This window comes from Aspergillus thermomutatus, assembly GCF_002237265.1.
Source record: "Aspergillus thermomutatus strain HMR AF 39 chromosome Unknown NODE_9, whole genome shotgun sequence".
NCBI lineage: Eukaryota > Fungi > Ascomycota > Eurotiomycetes > Eurotiales > Aspergillaceae > Aspergillus > Aspergillus thermomutatus.
Genome location: NW_020798057.1, coordinates 2596 through 18678, shown reverse-complemented (window position 1 = coordinate 18678; position 16083 = coordinate 2596). Strand labels below are relative to the sequence as shown.

At 49.2% G+C, this 16083-nt stretch overlaps 5 protein-coding genes across 5 annotated transcripts; 3 read left to right on the top strand and 2 right to left on the bottom strand.

The window, feature by feature from the left end:
- Nucleotides 1-198: 198 nt before the first annotated feature.
- gua1 (GMP synthase (glutamine-hydrolyzing)) lies at nt 199-2454 on the bottom strand (the record flags this gene model as incomplete). The annotated part of the gene is made up of 13 exons (XM_026756165.1): nt 199-257; nt 310-390; nt 440-497; nt 550-697; nt 758-789; nt 843-958; nt 1013-1040; nt 1092-1628; nt 1685-1710; nt 1763-2089; nt 2140-2176; nt 2236-2337; nt 2386-2454. The coding sequence occupies 13 exons, from the start codon at nt 2452-2454 to the stop codon at nt 199-201; spliced, it is 1620 nt and encodes a 539-aa protein (XP_026618317.1).
- A 573-nt stretch (nt 2455-3027) lies between these two features.
- On the top strand, nt 3028-4011 carry CDV56_102344 (5'-methylthioadenosine/S-adenosylhomocysteine nucleosidase family protein; the record flags this gene model as incomplete). The annotated part of the gene is made up of 1 exon (XM_026755963.1): nt 3028-4011. One exon carries the CDS (start codon nt 3028-3030, stop codon nt 4009-4011), a length of 984 nt encoding a protein of 327 aa, XP_026618316.1.
- A 1276-nt stretch (nt 4012-5287) lies between these two features.
- On the top strand, nt 5288-6883 carry CDV56_101954 (MFS transporter; the record flags this gene model as incomplete). Its single annotated transcript, XM_026755573.1, has 2 exons — nt 5288-6233; nt 6279-6883. 2 exons carry the CDS (start codon nt 5288-5290, stop codon nt 6881-6883), a joined length of 1551 nt encoding a protein of 516 aa, XP_026618315.1.
- Nucleotides 6884-7557: 674 nt separating this feature from the next.
- CDV56_101769 (cell wall mannoprotein 1 family protein) lies at nt 7558-8164 on the bottom strand (the record flags this gene model as incomplete). Its single annotated transcript, XM_026755388.1, has 2 exons — nt 7558-7749; nt 7814-8164. 2 exons carry the CDS (start codon nt 8162-8164, stop codon nt 7558-7560), a joined length of 543 nt encoding a protein of 180 aa, XP_026618314.1.
- A 6615-nt stretch (nt 8165-14779) lies between these two features.
- Nucleotides 14780-15394, top strand: CDV56_100693 (putative GPI anchored cell wall protein; the record flags this gene model as incomplete). Its single annotated transcript, XM_026754312.1, has 2 exons — nt 14780-14940; nt 14989-15394. 2 exons carry the CDS (start codon nt 14780-14782, stop codon nt 15392-15394), a joined length of 567 nt encoding a protein of 188 aa, XP_026618313.1.
- Nucleotides 15395-16083: the final 689 nt, after the last annotated feature.

Here is a 16083-nt window from a genome sequence, read left to right as displayed (position 1 = left end):
AGCTTCGATCTTGTCATGAGGAGTAAGCAATACTCAACCCTTCCGGAAATCGGCTAAAGTCAAGGGAAAAAAGCTTAATCGCTGTAATCACGTTTCATTCTCTCGTGGTCGAGATATTCATTGTGTTTGAAAAGCCTTGTAATTTTATAACCCATCTAACTCCATTCCGATTGTATCGCTCTATATATCATAAAACATTTACTCCATTTCAATGGTGGCAGGAGGCTTGCTGGAAATGTCGTAGAGAACACGAGAGACTGTAGCATATCAGCTTGCGTTTGAAGAACTATCAAGAAGAATGGAACTTACCACCGTGGACCTCGTTGATGATGCGGGTAGCGCATTTGCTCAAGAACTCATTCTCGAAGGGGAAGGCCCGAGCAGTCATGACTGATATACCTTAGTACAAAATCTTCATCGATTCCAAATGTCAACTTACAGTCAGTGGTCTCAACAGCGCGCAGAATGATGATTTCGGCGTAGACGCGCTTGTCACCCTGCAAAATGGGTCAGAATGAATCCCAATTCAAGGAATGCAACTATACGCACCATGACACCGACGGCCTTGCTGGGATCCAGGGCAGCGTAAGCCTGAGAGATCTTGTCATACAGACCGGCTTCCCGGATCATGGAGATGAAGATGTGATCGGCCTTTCTGGCGATGTCGACACGCTCGGGCGTAACTTCACCCAGGACGCTGCCGTTTCGTTAGATCTAGCGAACCTTTGTAGATCATCGAAAGAACCGAGGGACCTACCGAATGGCAATACCAGGGCCAGGGAAAGGGTGCTTTGACACCGTCAGCAATTTTGCGAAGTACATACGAATGGTGGACAACTCACTCTCATAACAAGCTCGTGGGCAATGCCGAGCTCTCTTCCAAGCTGGCGAACCTCGTCCTTGAAGAGTTCGCGGAGCGGCTCAATGAGCTTCATTCCTTGTCCCTCAATCATACGCTCTGTAACAAGTCAGTAAATGACGTCAGGCAATTGAACATGCTAGTGGCCCTTACTAGGCAGTGCACCGACGTTGTGGTGCGTCTAGAAAAACGTATGAGCAATAGACTTCCTAAACGAGGGAGAGCGTCAAACCTTGATGGTCGCAGAAGGACCCTTGAATGAGATACTCTCAATCACATCGGGGTAGAGAGTACCCTGGAGGAACCACTTGACCTTGGCACCAGAGTGCTCGGCCAAGGCCTCAATCTTCTCCGCCTCCTCCTCAAAGACGTCAATGAAGGTACCACCGATGAACATGCGCTTCTTCTCTGGGTCAGTGACTCCCTTGAGGCCATCCAAGAAGCGCTTGCAGGCATCAACGACAGTCAGGTTGATACCAAGATGCTTGTTCAGTGTTTCAGCAACAGTCTCGCACTCGTTCAAACGCATGCATCCGTTGTTGACAAGGACGGCGTGGAAACGGTCACCGATAGCCTCCTTCATGAGCTTGGCGGCAACGGTGGAGTCGACACCACCGCTAACGGCACCAAGAACGTGATCTGTCTCACCGACCAGCTTCCGAATGCGAAGGATTTCCTGGTCGACGAACTTGGACATGGTCCAGTTGGGGTTGGCACCACAGATGTTGACGGCGAAGTTGCGGAGGAGCTTAGCTCCATCAGGGGTGTGCTGTTCTTTGTCAGAAATGCGTTCACTTCGGCGACTAATGAGCGAATGGATCATACTGTAACTTCGGGGTGGAACTGAATGCCTGTGACTTCATCAATATATTGTTGAGGGGTGCGCGCCGATTGGGGAATTACCATAAACAGGCTTGGTCTCGTGTGCGATACCGGCATACTCCGAATTGGCGGTAGTAGCGATGGTGTGGAAACCCTCTGGCAACTTGACGAGCTTGTCACCGTGACTCATCCATACCTTGACGTGCTCCTCCAGACCAGCGAACAGCTTGTCGACGTGTCCCTGGCTGTCGAGTCTCTTGGCGTTCAGGTCGGCATGGCCGTATTCGCGAGCAGTACCGGCAACAACGTTGTCCTTTCCAAGTCGGTAGGCAATTTCCTGAAGACCGTAGCAGATTCCAAGAACAGGAACACCGAGTTCGAAGACCGCAGGGTCAGCGTGGGGGGCACCTAAAGGTCGTTAGGTTAACTTAGTCATGCTGTCGCATTGTGTCGCATACCGTCCTCGTATACACTGTAGGGGCCACCGGAAAGGATCTTGAGAAAACTTCGTCAGTGAATGTCCCTCGCCCGCATCGGACTGAGGTATGACTCACAATTCCCTTGGGCTTGAAAGGAAGGTCGGCCAGCTTCTGAGTACATGGCAGCATCTCACTGTATACTCCAATCTCACGCAGTCTTCTGGTAATGAGATGGGTCTAATCTATTAGCGCAGATCCCCGTGTATGCTGCAACCCTCATCTTACATATTGCGATCCGAAATCCAGAGTAAGGATCGTGTCGAACGTGGCCGACGGAATCTGTTCTTGGGCCATTGTGACGGCGTTTGACCGAATGGTACGGGTTGAGACTGTCAATATCAAATGATGATGGGGTGATGGAGGTAAAAGGAAATCGCAATTGACTAATCTCAAGACCAATTGCCCGGAGCACAGCTGGTGACTGCTGGTACCCAGCAGCGAGAAGGTTTGCGATGCAACGACTCGGCGGAAATTTTTCTGTAGGCGGGGGGCGGTGAAACACGCGGGGTGAGCGATATGCGGCAGAAAATTCTTCTATTTTGAGACATCAGCAATGGACCAATCATGTGACTCGGATAAGCAAGTATGACCTAACCTCAAATGGTATAGCTCAACTGTCACTTGGTCTTATCGCAGACACGTGGACCAACCCAAGCAATAGCCCCAGTGCTCAACCTTCATCATTAGAAGTGTCCACCATGCACCAGCTCAACAAGGCTTACTTGCCAAATGTAAGTAACTATTGTGTTTCTTGCTGCGCACCGCCGCAGCCATTCGGGTATTAGCCTAGCCTTGTGGCTCCAAGACAGTCCATCTTTCAATTCTCACAGTCGCTGAGCAACAAAATCAAACATCGTCAAACAGAAAATGGCCACAACTCAAAGATCTCACGCGGATTATACTATCGGATGGATATGCGCGCTGCCGGTGGAGATGGCAGCATGCAAAGTGATGTTAGAGACGATACATCCTCGTCTGCCTCAGTCCCCAAACGATCACAATGTCTATACCTTGGGAGAACTCTATGGTCATAATATAGTGATTGCCTGTCTGCCGCTCGGCATTTATGGCATCTGTTCTGCGACTCTGGTTGCAACCCACATGCTTCACACGTTCCCCGAACTCCGGTTCACCCTTTTAGTAGGTATTGGGGGCGGGGTACCGAGCGACAGAGATCTAGATATCAGACTTGGTGACGTTGTGGTCAGCAAGCCAACAAGTACCTTTGGTGGAGTTGTGCAGTATGACCATGGTAAAGCCACCAGTGGCAATCGGTTTCAGCGTACCGGTGCTCTGAACAAACCACCATCCATTCTACTAGCAGCAATCTCGCATCTGGAAGCAGACCGTATGATCGGCGACACTCGTATTCCGCTCCATCTGGCAAAGATTACGGCGCGGTTTACCAGAAGGACCAGACCCTCTTACCCAGGTTCGGAGTATGACGTTCTTTTTGAACCAGAGTATCAACATATGGGGGATCCAGACGAGACATGCCTTAATTGCAGCAGAGAACACATAGTTCCTCGTCCACCCCGTTCATCAAACAATCCTCGCATCCACTATGGCTTGATCGCCTCAGGAAATCAAGTAATCAAAGAGGGCTTGATGAGAGACCGTGTCGTGGGCGACCTCGGTGGTGACATTCTGTGCTTTGAGATGGAGGCGGCAGGACTTATGAACGACTTCAAATGCTTGGTAATACGCGGTATCTGCGACTATGCAGACTCGCATAAGAACAAACTGTGGCAGCCCTATGCAGCAGCGGTAGCAGCTGCCTATGCAAAGGAGCTACTGTCCATTATTCCTGTGGTCCAAATACAGACGAGTCCAAAAGCATACACCGAGTGAGTTTATTGCCCCTATATCCTTATATCAATTGATTTCTTGAATCCAATCTTAGCGTGCAGAGTGGGACCTTGGGCGAACTGAGCTTGGAAGATATACTGAAGCTTCCCAGGGTTGAGCCAACGCCATCGCAAAATGATATTATGCAGATGGGGGAAAGTGGACTTATTCGCCGAGCACAATTCCTTGCTCAAGCAGGACCGTGGTATGCCTCGTTGATGTGCATAACCTGTGAGCCTTTGGAAATCGACTTTGATTGCAAAGATATCCTATGGATTTGTTGTCAATGTGGGATTGGACCAATGAGTCTCAGCCTTTGTGACAATTGTGTGCAATGTGGTCATGCCTTATGTTCTCTCTAGGCACTCACTGTGCCAGACGCGGGCTAATTGAGCAGACAAAGACAGCCAGATCGAAAGTGGTGCCACGATGGTTGCGATTGAGCGTTCTTATATATGCTTACCTCATCTGAGGAATCATAATATAAGGGTCAGGTAGAGAGTTGCTAAGCTTTTGCTCCTTTTAATGGAATCAGCCTGGACCGCCAGCTTGTCAGGTACCTCCTCAAGAATACACAGAGATAGTAGGTAATGAATAAACCAGATATCACAGCGACAGTACAGCAATTTGATTACCACTAAGTTTCAGAGAAAATAGCTATTCCATGTCCTTTCCAACTACAGCTTAGCCTTAGGCTTCCAGAGACTCTCCAGGAGTATAAACATTTGCGCCGTTTTTGTAACCAGCTGTATCTAGCCCTTAAAGCTTTCCCCTTCTATTGCTGTTCGGTCACGATCTTGTGCTAGCTACCGACACTGACCGGATAATCGGCATCGATGAATCGGACAACCCCCGCCCACATTGGGGTAAAAGTGTGCACAAACCCTGATAATGAATCGTCCGGCCTTTTAATCTTTGCCATAACTTGTTCTTGAACCAATGGCTTTGTAGGGATTAAAATACTATACCACTCATCCAGGTGGGTATCGGTTGATTCCGCACTGGGGAAAAGGCGGGGGAGGAGATGGTCAACAGCGGGGACAGATTTATAAGCGTCGTTGTCATGGGATTGACAAGATGTCCGTCTTGATTTCTATGCTCGCTACATTACAATGAATAAAGCTGTATGAGTTTCCAGATTTTACTTCCTTGTGGACACGTTGTGCTTTTCTCCCATAGATTGACACTGCCTCATCTTGTCACTTACCCGAAAAAGACCTCGGCTGTGTATACTGGATCGATATAGTGCCCAATGCACTGGCCAAAGTGAGAGCGTGCAATGAGCAGCGAAAAGTCAACCAGTTCTTCCGATCTGGAAAAGAACCTGGTTGTGCAACGTGAAAATCCGCCATCAGATTGCTTCGTAACACAACTTGTCACCTCGCATTTAGTCGACTGGGACGGGCCCGATGACCTTGCCAGACCAGTCAACTGGCACAAGAAGCGGAAATGGCTGAATGTGACTAGCGTTGCTTTCCTTACTTTCCTTACCCCGTTGGCTTCCTCGATAGTAGCACCCGCCCAGGGGCTGGTCATCGAGAGCTTCCATATCACCAGCGAGTCGTTGGCCAGCTTTGTTGTATCGATCTACCTGGTTGGATTTGCTGTTGGGCCTCTTGTCCTCGGACCCTTATCCGAGATCTACGGTCGTCTTCGGATCTATCAAGCTTGCAATGTCGTCTTCATCGTTTGGAATATAGCGTGTGCGGTTGCCCCAAATATTGGTTCCTTACTGGCTTTCCGGCTTTTTGCTGGAATAGCTGGCAGTTGTCCGCTTACACTGGGTGCTGGCTCAATTGCAGATCTATTTATTCCAGAGGAACGAGGTGCAGCCATGTCGATCTATTCAATGGGTCCATTGATGGGGCCGGTGGTTGGTCCTATTGCCGGGGGATATCTGGCCGAAGCCGCGGGGTGGAGGTGGATATTCTGGGTCATTTCCATGGCAGTTAGTATCCTCTCTGATATAGAAGCAAAGGATCATCTAATCGTTGCCAAGGCCGGTGCGGTCTTTGCACTCTCGCTCCTCTTTCAAACCGAGAGCTACGAGCCGGTTCTTCTCCAACGACGCGTCGACCAGCTCAGGAAAGAGACGGGTAACATGGAGCTACGGTCTAAACTCGCTCGGAACATCAGCGCCAGAGACGACTTCATCCGGTCAATTGTCCGACCAACGAAAATGCTTTTTCTCTCTCCCATCGTGGCGATCTTCTCCATCTACATCGGTATGTACGCTCATCCACTCAGACTCACACTCCTAACCGAACCAGGAATCGTCTACGGTTATCTCTACCTCCTCTTCACGACCATTACCTCCGTCTACCAGACCACCTACCACTTCTCCCAAGGCGCCGCCGGCCTCACCTACCTCGGCATCGGCGTCGGCTCCCTTATCGGCCTCCTCATCTTCGGCACCATCTCAGACAAAATCCTCATCTACCTTACGAAAAGAAACAACGGCGTACGCGAGCCTAAATTTCGCATGCCCCCTCTCATCCCGGGAAGCCTTTTTGTCCCTATCGGGCTGTTCTGGTACGGCTGGTCCGCCGAGAAACAGCTACACTGGATGATGCCTATTGTCGGGACTGGATGGGTAGGATTTGGCATGCTAGCGTCCTTCCTGCCTATCCAGACATACCTCGTCGATGCGTTCAGTGAACATGCGGCTTCTGTGACGGCTTCAATGACGGTGGTTAGATCGTTGGTAGGGGCGTTTTTGCCGCTGGCGGGGCCGGCGATGTATACGAGACTAGGGCTGGGATGGGGGAATTCGATGCTGGGCTTCATTGCGTTGGCGATGCTGCCGCTCCCTGTGGTGTTTTACTACCATGGAAAGAGGATTCGGATGCATCCGATGTTCAAAGTGACTTTTTAGCGTTTATTCGAATTGAGCAACTGGTGGAGCCTGTCGCATGTATTAGAAGAATGAGATTTGCGCCATTATCGAATGAATGTCTGTCATAGAGGATATCTATCTAGACTCCTCGTCTGACCCAATACACTGCGACCAAGGCTGAGCACTTTTCACTACAAGGTCAACAGCATCCTGTTTACCACTCACCACTCCCTGTTCACCTCATAATTGTCGTGCGTAAATTATGGGTTATGAGCCCTCTATCTATTCCACTCGTGTACGCATTACCTATGTCCGCAACAGCATGACTGGAGGCGGCGCAAAGGGCTATTATCGGATGCTCAACGGGCACCAAAACTTGCGCGGCTGGTGCTCGATGAGACTGACGGATAGCCCATGTCTCCAACTGATGCGCTGTATTTGAGAGGAGAGCCGATGGATAACAGCGCACATGCAAGGCTGTTGTACAACGCGGTATATTCTCGTTGAGCGAGGGATTGAGAGACTCTGAATACTGTGTTGAAAAAAATCTACTGTGCTCGATGGGATCAAATAGTCGTAAACCAATGTATTCGTTCATCGCAGTCTTAAATAAGAACTGCAGGTGATCCTAATGATCATGACACCATCTCCAATGATTCCAAGTTTCAACTACATTATCCAGATCACATCCTACCACGTCCCGTGTCAACGACTCACTGAGTGTAAGCCTTGATAGCAGCACCAAACAATCCCTGAACCCACTTTTCTCCACCCTTGATCAACTCCGCATCTTTAGCATCCACCTTCTCCCCAAGAGCATCAGGAAGCTCCGCAGAGAGAACGCTCAGCTTGTTGAGAATGCGCAGCATATCACCTTTCTTGCCAACCTGGTTGACCTGGGGTTTCTATTCCAAACATCAGTCTCATCCCATCATGTATATCATAATGATAGTCCAAACGGCGACTCACCTTGGCGACGATATCACCAAGCAGCTTGCCCATGAACTCGGGGTAAGGCTTCGCAAGAGCCTGCATCACAAACTTGCTGTCTTCGTCGGAAAGAGGAAGGGTGGCATGAGCGGCGTCGATGGCGCGCTGAACGGATGCTTCAACGGCAGCCTCGTTGTTGGTGATGGCGGCGTACTGGGCAGCCTGTCCGTTGAAGGCCTTGACTGCGTTGTGCAGGTGGTCGTAGTTGGTTGCTGCGACGTTGAGGGTGTCCACGACGTCTCCGATGGCCTCCGGGGCTGGAAGGGCGTTGGTGCCGCTGATGAGGGCGGTGGCCAGGAGGGCGTTGAAGAGATTCTTGATAGCAACCATCTTGGCTGTTGTTTGTGGAATAGGTTTGTTGTTTTGAGAAGTGATGAACGAAGATTGACTCTGAGGAGAAGCTTGATAGTGAGAGTGCTTATGGATGGATGGAGGAGAAGGGGAGAGAAGGAGGGAGATGAGAAGGGGTATTTATATCTCGCGATGTGATGAGATGCGAGGCTAAGTTCTCGCTTAGAGAGCAACGTGAATACAGGAGAATGAAGATGAGGTGATGATCTTGATAGCATGTCCGTGAATATTCATGTCACATTCCCGGAGGGTGGAGTAAGATCATGCCTGCCAGTTCCACCAGCGTTAATATTGAGATGAAGACGTAGAGGATCACTTAATGATATTCACGGAAGGTTCCTGATTATAGTAGACCGTCACTACATAGATGACACCATCGCCATGGCGATAGTGAAGCAGAACCAAAACATCAAGACTCCTGTTTTCAACTCACTCTGTTTACAAAACGTGAATTTAACCCTGTATACCAACGTGAATATCAACGCTTTCAGTGGTCAAGCTGAGTTATAAATATCCATCCGGCCACCCTTAGACATCTTCCTCTTTCTCTGTCATGCTCTTCTCTCTGCCGATCAGAACACCGGATTGCTTGAGACGCCTACTTCGACAGTTGGGACCGGTTGGACTTGCTGCTTCAATCCACGCTCCACCAAATCGCTGCAAGGCTGAGTGCACTGCACTGGGGCAGTTACCTGCGGAAAAACCGGTCAGGACGCAGAAGCAGCTGTTGGATCGGCAGCCTTAGCAGAAGCCCAATGTGGACACCTTGGACAAGGAAACCTCCGTCTGAAAAGGATCATTTTTTGATTGCAGGTGAGAAGGCCTCGCCTTGTTGTGTTTAATGTCATTGAGGCTTACACAAACACGCAGCGTCTGCTGGAAAACTGAGCGTGCTGTACAGCACCCAGTATTGACTGAATGTGATCAAGTATCAAGGTTGTTTCGGTATGGACTATTGCACGCTTTTCTTCACTTGAAGCTGACTTGATTTTCAGATCTGTCCTGGTTTGGTCTCCGCGTGGTGGAAAAAGAAAAAAAAAAAAGGAAAATCCCAAAAAAAGGGAAAGAAACAAAAGAAAGGTAAGACGCCCTCCACACCAGAGAAGGACACGCTGAGATATGTTGTTTTAGGCTCGCAGACGAAGCAATCGTGCCCTTGACGGACGAGCAACCTTCGATTCCGTCAATCGACCCCAGAGTCCTCCTACGCTACGACCTGCTGGCCGGTTTCCAACGCTACTATTCGTACCATTCAGTTATGGTCATCAAGCATGCGCCGCTTCTCACACCGAGCATGGCCCAGGTGGCGTTGGCCTGGTCGTGGAGAGTCATGGTGCAGTTGGTGATCCCCCGCGGATCATCGATGCTTTCTACCGGATCTTTTTTTTCTCTTCATTTATTTTCAGTTTCGAGAAGCTCAAGATGGCATTGTGATTGTACTCAGTACTACGCCATACATCGCATCTTGCGTTCTACCCTCCATGGCTGCATCAAGGATCCATTTACGGTTCTCATCAAGTGACTCACCATCGACATTTAGCTGGGGCTATTTGCGCTGTTTAGTTCATTTCGCTGGAGCAATGCGAGGAAATTTGCCATACCAGGCCAGCAGATATCGACCGCTGACGCCAACGCCAACGAGCTCATTAAAGGCCCCTGTAAGTCAGCAGTCAGGGGCACCGACAATACCAATGTCGCAGCAGCAGCGGATGCCTCAATGGAGTCAACCCCCCTAAGTTGGCCTCCAGCAACTCCGCCAAAGCCCGCTCCAGCTATCACTGAACAAGCAGCGACGCTCTAGCCAATGTGTCTTCTTCATGCTTGCAATCGTTACTCGTTCAAATTGTTGGTCAGAAACTGGCTATCGACACCAAAGAAAGCCCGTTGGAGAAAGCGAAGCAACCCAGCCCAAACGTCGGTGGTCGTCATCAAGCGCCTCGACACCAGAAGGGGAAAGATCCAAACATCAAACTCCACGGATCTTCCTGATGCCGAAGACGAAGCAACGCCCAGCGCCGCACTGATGGTCTTCCTGTGTTGGAATAAGATACCACTATGACTATGGATATGAAACCCTAGACTGATGAGTACATCGTCCGGACGCCTTTTTGGCCTAGTGGTATTATTATTCAATATCCTGCATCGTCTGGAGCTGATAGTCGGCCTACCAATCGAGTGTCCTCAACAGGAAGTATCTCCTCTACTCGGCACAACTCGTGAAGTTTGTGCATAACCTCTTCCGACAAGGATAGACGCGCAAACCATCAATGCTCACATAACGATGCTGGGCATTGCATCGAGTATATCTCAGCATGTATGGGATGTCGATAATCCATCCGCCTATAACCGAGATTGCGGCAGAGCTTTGCAGACGGCGGAATGGAGTCAAGCATGAACGGGACAGATGCTTCTGACAATTTCTCTGAACGAACCGAAATTCAGCTACCTTGGAGTGTGCTTCGAGGCTGGCCAACTTCTGGAGGCACGGTGTGCTCTTCTAGTTCTGGGCCTGGAATTGGCTAAAAGGTCTTGATTCACAAGCGTTGATTACGACGCCTACTGTTCCATGGTTCCATGATCAACTATGCTGCGGCATTTGAAACGCTCACGGAGTGTCGAATTTGATCGCGTCCGGAAGCATCAAATAAAGAACAATGTCACTCAGCAATAACAAGTTCGGAATATTGATTATGCTGCTGCGGAGTCAAGAGGATGCCCCGAATGCATCGGCATAGAATCATGGATGAAGAGCAAAAGGACCTCCTCAGCGGATTCGTCGGGATGCAAAGACATGTGAAGGCAGACATCGATGGAAACAGCATTGGTACTTATTGACTGCTGGACTCGACGGACTCGACGGCCATCGCTGGAGCAGTTTTGCTCAGCAGTCAGTTTCCAGCTGAATAGAACGGCCATCAAGAGGCGGAATTAGGTATACCGATCCACATCCCATTGTGGGTGGCACAGAGTTTGGAGTTGATTCCATTCATATGGCGAACTCTACGGTGCGAGACCGCATGCTAGCAGCGCTTCATTGAGTTTCGTCCTACTTCTCCATGTCGTGTTTGACAACATGTTCTGTCAAAACGAAGCTCATTGCCACTATTGAATGCTCTGGAGAGGCTCACCTTTATATTTCCACTCCTGTCATGGCCAGCCCGTTATCAACAATGGCGCTACAATCTAAGGATGTTAGAGTATTGCGATTACTATCAGATTCGCCTTCAGATTGCACAAAGAATTGGAAAGAAAACAGGCTTCATCACTATTGTTCTTGCGTCTGTGCTATCTATTCGATGATGATTTGCACCACCTATTTTACGTATCTTACAGGATGGGCTTACACTCTTGATACCTTTCCCAATCAACACTGAGGGTATTGTCCACCAAAAGACAGCCTCAAATCCTCGACCATGACACTGCGGAGTCCGGGAATGTACTTGATGCATCCTCGATTTGAGGCATCTGGCGAAGCGTCCGCTAAAAGTCGAATGCGAGAGAAGGAGACTCGCGACTATTTCACCCACATGGATAACAGACTGCGCCTACTAAATCTCAGGATTGGAGAGTCAGAGTGCGCCAGTTGACTGGTCTGGGCTCTCAAGAACAAGGGATACAAGCGTCGAACAGTCAAGGCCAACGGCTTTTGCAGATGGACTCTTCACTGCGTTCAGCGTCGATACGCGGCAATGTAGAATCCTATGATTCTTCGACTTTATGGCAACTCGCTCGATATATGGACGATCATTAGCAGATTCTATGTGCTCATCGGGTGATTGCACACTCGACTGATTGGGGTCGCCTACGTCTAGTCTCGACTTCCAGGAGCTGGCAGTCGTAATCAAGATACGACAGAGATAGAGCCATGGCAGCTTCTAGTATCCCTGGTCGTACTTCTGCACTGCAATGCAGAACCCCATGAAGTCTTTCTCTGCATGTTCAACTGGCAACCGTGCAAGGGTGCACTCGAATGACACTCGAGGGTTGTGCTCTTTTTGAACAGCTTCACAACACTGCCGGAAGCATATCTTGACTTCACGCGCCCAGCATGACAAGTCACCGATGATTGGTGGTTTCCTGCATACTAGATAATGAAGGAACAACCATGGACGCGAGCCTTCGGGACCCATCAGGAGGAGAGATTGTGCACAGACGCATCACATCCCTACCTTTAGAGAGCATGACCATGTGCCCTGCGAATTCATTGATGATTCATTGCTGCTGTTGGAACTTTGTTAGCTGAACTCATCACTGTGAAGAATAGCCTCAAGTCACCATATCGGCGATCCGAGGAGGCTTACTATGCCCAATACTAGGAAAGGTCGGCAATCGCATCTCAGCAAGCATGCCACCTGATCTACCGACACACTGATTTCCTATCGCTTTGAATTGACACTGAGTTGAACAGTTCAAATGACATCATTAGGCTGGATAAAGAGAGACTCTGCCTGGAACAACTACGCTGCGATGGCGTTCCCCGAGATATACCCTTGGCTTTCAGCTCTGCAATTGCAATTCCAGTCGAGTATGGTAGGATCTTAACACAATCCAACGGAGACTTTTACCGGGAAGTCATGATGCCAACGGGTCGAACTGATGTTAAACCATCCGAGCATGCTGGGGCAGCAGATGGCAACGTGCCTTCTCGTCACAACAAGGAGGATCAAACATGGGAAGCTACGCAGTCATAAAGCCATGAATCAGCACTTTTACCTAGACCGTGTGGTCTATGGCAAGCCATCGGCTACAGAAGCGGATGTTTGAGTCTATTGGTTTCAACTGCGAACTCAACTGACGCCGAACATCATCCGAGGCGCCACAAATCGACATTTGCTAAGCCAGGCAACATATTTCGACCTACAAGAGCGAAGCCTTTACCGACGCTGAGTGTGCAGATTGTTTCATCCACTTTGCGCAACTGCTACAGAATCCACGCTACTCACGCGAGTTTTTCACTTGCAAGACACATGGATGAACAACACTACCATAACCTGACGGGTTGTTTTTGACATGCAAGAATGGCATCGGCCTCCGCTCTACATTGTGATCAGGTACGACACCAGACACCCTCGAAAAGCGTATGTCCCGTGGGTCACTTTCGCTGAGTCGATATCCATTCTTGTTGGAATAAGATACCACTATGACTATGGATATGAAACCCTAGACTGATGAGTACATGTTCCGGACGCCTTTTTGGCCTAGTGGTATTATTATTCGAGAATTCTCAACTGCTGGAGTTTGAGCAAAGACCTCGTTTTTTTGCATGTTCGTATCTTTTTTCATCAGGAGTTTCACTCTGATTGATCACACTGTTGAACTGCGTTCTGAGGTTTTTTTCCTTTCGCTCTCATTTCCACCGAGGCAGATTAAAATTTCAAGTCTCCTGAGAGCATCTGAGGAATGCATGGTCTTGCTGTTGTTCGCATTTTCGTTGGACTGGAAAGGTGCCACAACGATTCTTCTTCTCGTTTTTGAAGCTATTCGCTTGTATATCTTATAGTAGTTGCTAATACCTACGTTCTAATCAAAAGTATTGAGTCACCACTAAAACATTCAACCGCTGTGGGCGAAAATTAGGCTTCTCTGTCCTTGCTTTGAGATATTCTCCGCTGATTTTTCGGTATCCTGGCAGATACACTTCCATTTCTAGTTATATTCACCAGATTAGAAATTATAGTCTATATCATGGCTTCTGCAGCTCAAGAGTCAGGTTCTGGATTTCTTGCCACCATTGCTGAGGTTCTGTATGGCATTCATATGACCTCGAACAGAGTAAGTCTGTGATATTCACCCATAATAAAGCTCAACAGCTCAACATTGTCTCCTCCTCACTGCACACGCTTCTTCAGTGAAAGTGTCTTATGGTTCAGAAGTAGTCAGCCTTTGCTCATGAGTAGCAAGTGTCACAGCATTGTGGAGACGGTGCTGAAGCACAGTTATCAGTACATGCAGATCAGAATGGATGTGGCAGTGAGAAGAGAACTGAAATCTACCTTAGGTTTGATGCGACTGAGCCAAACCATAGATTATTTTGCATTCCTTTACCATCTTCTTATCATACTTACACTCGGGCTAACTAGCGGAATTAACTCAACAGAGTGTATGCTGAATGCGATGCATGGCTATTGTCACTCAATCAAGTTCCTCGTCCGGATTTACTCCTTCCAGACTCTCGTCATCCCTGTAGCACAGACAGACGATACTTCGGCCTCTGCGGACCGGACCATTCGCCCGCCTATCGGCCTCTGAGGCTGTACTCCATGGTGCGAGCCTTGCAGTGGCGTAGTCGGTTGTTAATGGCGACTAGAAAAGGCTAGGCCACATGGAATTCGTCGATCCTACTATACTACATATCGTAGCCTAATCTGACAAGCGCCGGAACAATCAAAAGGAAATGGTATTGCATCTCAGCGCAATGTAACACAATGTGCTGTCTTCGGGGATTCCCTTGTCTGCATTAGGCAGAATGGTTCCCGATGCTCACATCCCACACATAAGAAGAGCGCATTGCGCAGTCGGCTTTGACATTCATTACTGCCTAGCCCAGAAATTCAGCTACAATTGCTCACAATCTGCTCAATCAAACTGCCCATGATGCACTCTGCTTTTATCCTCCTCGCGGGTCTGGCTGCCACTGTTTCCGCGCAGACGACCGAAGTCCAAGTCTTCAACGCCGGCCCTACAACCCTTCCTCTGCACGCCGTCGAGGCCAGCATCGTCGATGCCAATGCCGTCGCCACCACTCTCGCCATAAGGTGTGAGGGAAACATATATCCCCCCAATGCTCACTGCGCCCTCTGCAGCCCTTTCACCATCACCCAGGGCCCATCCACCTACACCGTGAGCGCAGTCTACTCAGCCTCGGCGGGTGGAGTCGAGGAAACCTACACTGTCGTACAAGACTGCGACATCACCTCCTCCACCCAGTTGGCCGTATGCTCAATGTCCGCCAGGGTGGAGGTCTCGGCACTCGGAGCAAAAACCTTCACCACATCCTCGGCGACGCTTACCTTTTCCTCCCATGACATTTGGTATACGCCTATTGTGGTGACTGCTGGCGTGGAGAAGTTGACGGCGTCTAAAGCGACGCAGACGCCTGCGAGTGATGCCGGTGTGAACGCTGCCGCTGTGAACGCTGCTTCGGGGAATATGGGACTCGGTCAGGCTGCTGCTGCGGCTGTCGCTGCCGCTGCACTGGGGCTTTTGTAGGTGATTCAAGGGGTTAAGCTTTCTGCAAATCCTGGAGTACACATTGCTTACCTTTGCCTCTAAACTTTCGCACGGTGGAAGAGGGACTAAAGATACTTGGACTGGAGGCTTTCCACATTTCCTGAATCTTCAATTCTGCCATATTATCTCTGAAACCAGCGAATAGGTCTAGCTGTGGCACTTGATATTGTCCCTGGCGACGATCAAGCTCTATAGTCATGCAGTGGAATTCATCCCATACTATCACAGTTGATAGACCTTGGTAATCCTTTTGGCATTAGAAGGTAGTCCTAGCCTCTATGATTCTTGAGTAAAGCGCTCTATGGAAATCTGCCAATGAGCATTCCGCAGCTATAGAGTTCTCTCCGGCTCATACTGCCTGGTCCACGCTCACCACTAACAACAATGAATGGCTTATGTGGAAACGTCATTTCCTTCTCTGGACTCTTTCAGAGTATCGTCATACTCCTCATAACAATGTCATGGTTCTTCCGCCGTCTTCCTCACTCTGCATCAATTTTCTGACAATGAGTTCGGAGCTGGACCCAGAGGTTGGCCAATAGCTCGGTGCAGTGAATTGATTGGAGACACAAAATTGATGAGCCAGTGTTCGCGACGTGGAGGGCCTGAACGACAAGGTAATTAGAGGAGACCAGCATCGTCGTTGCAATATCTTACATCCATCTAGA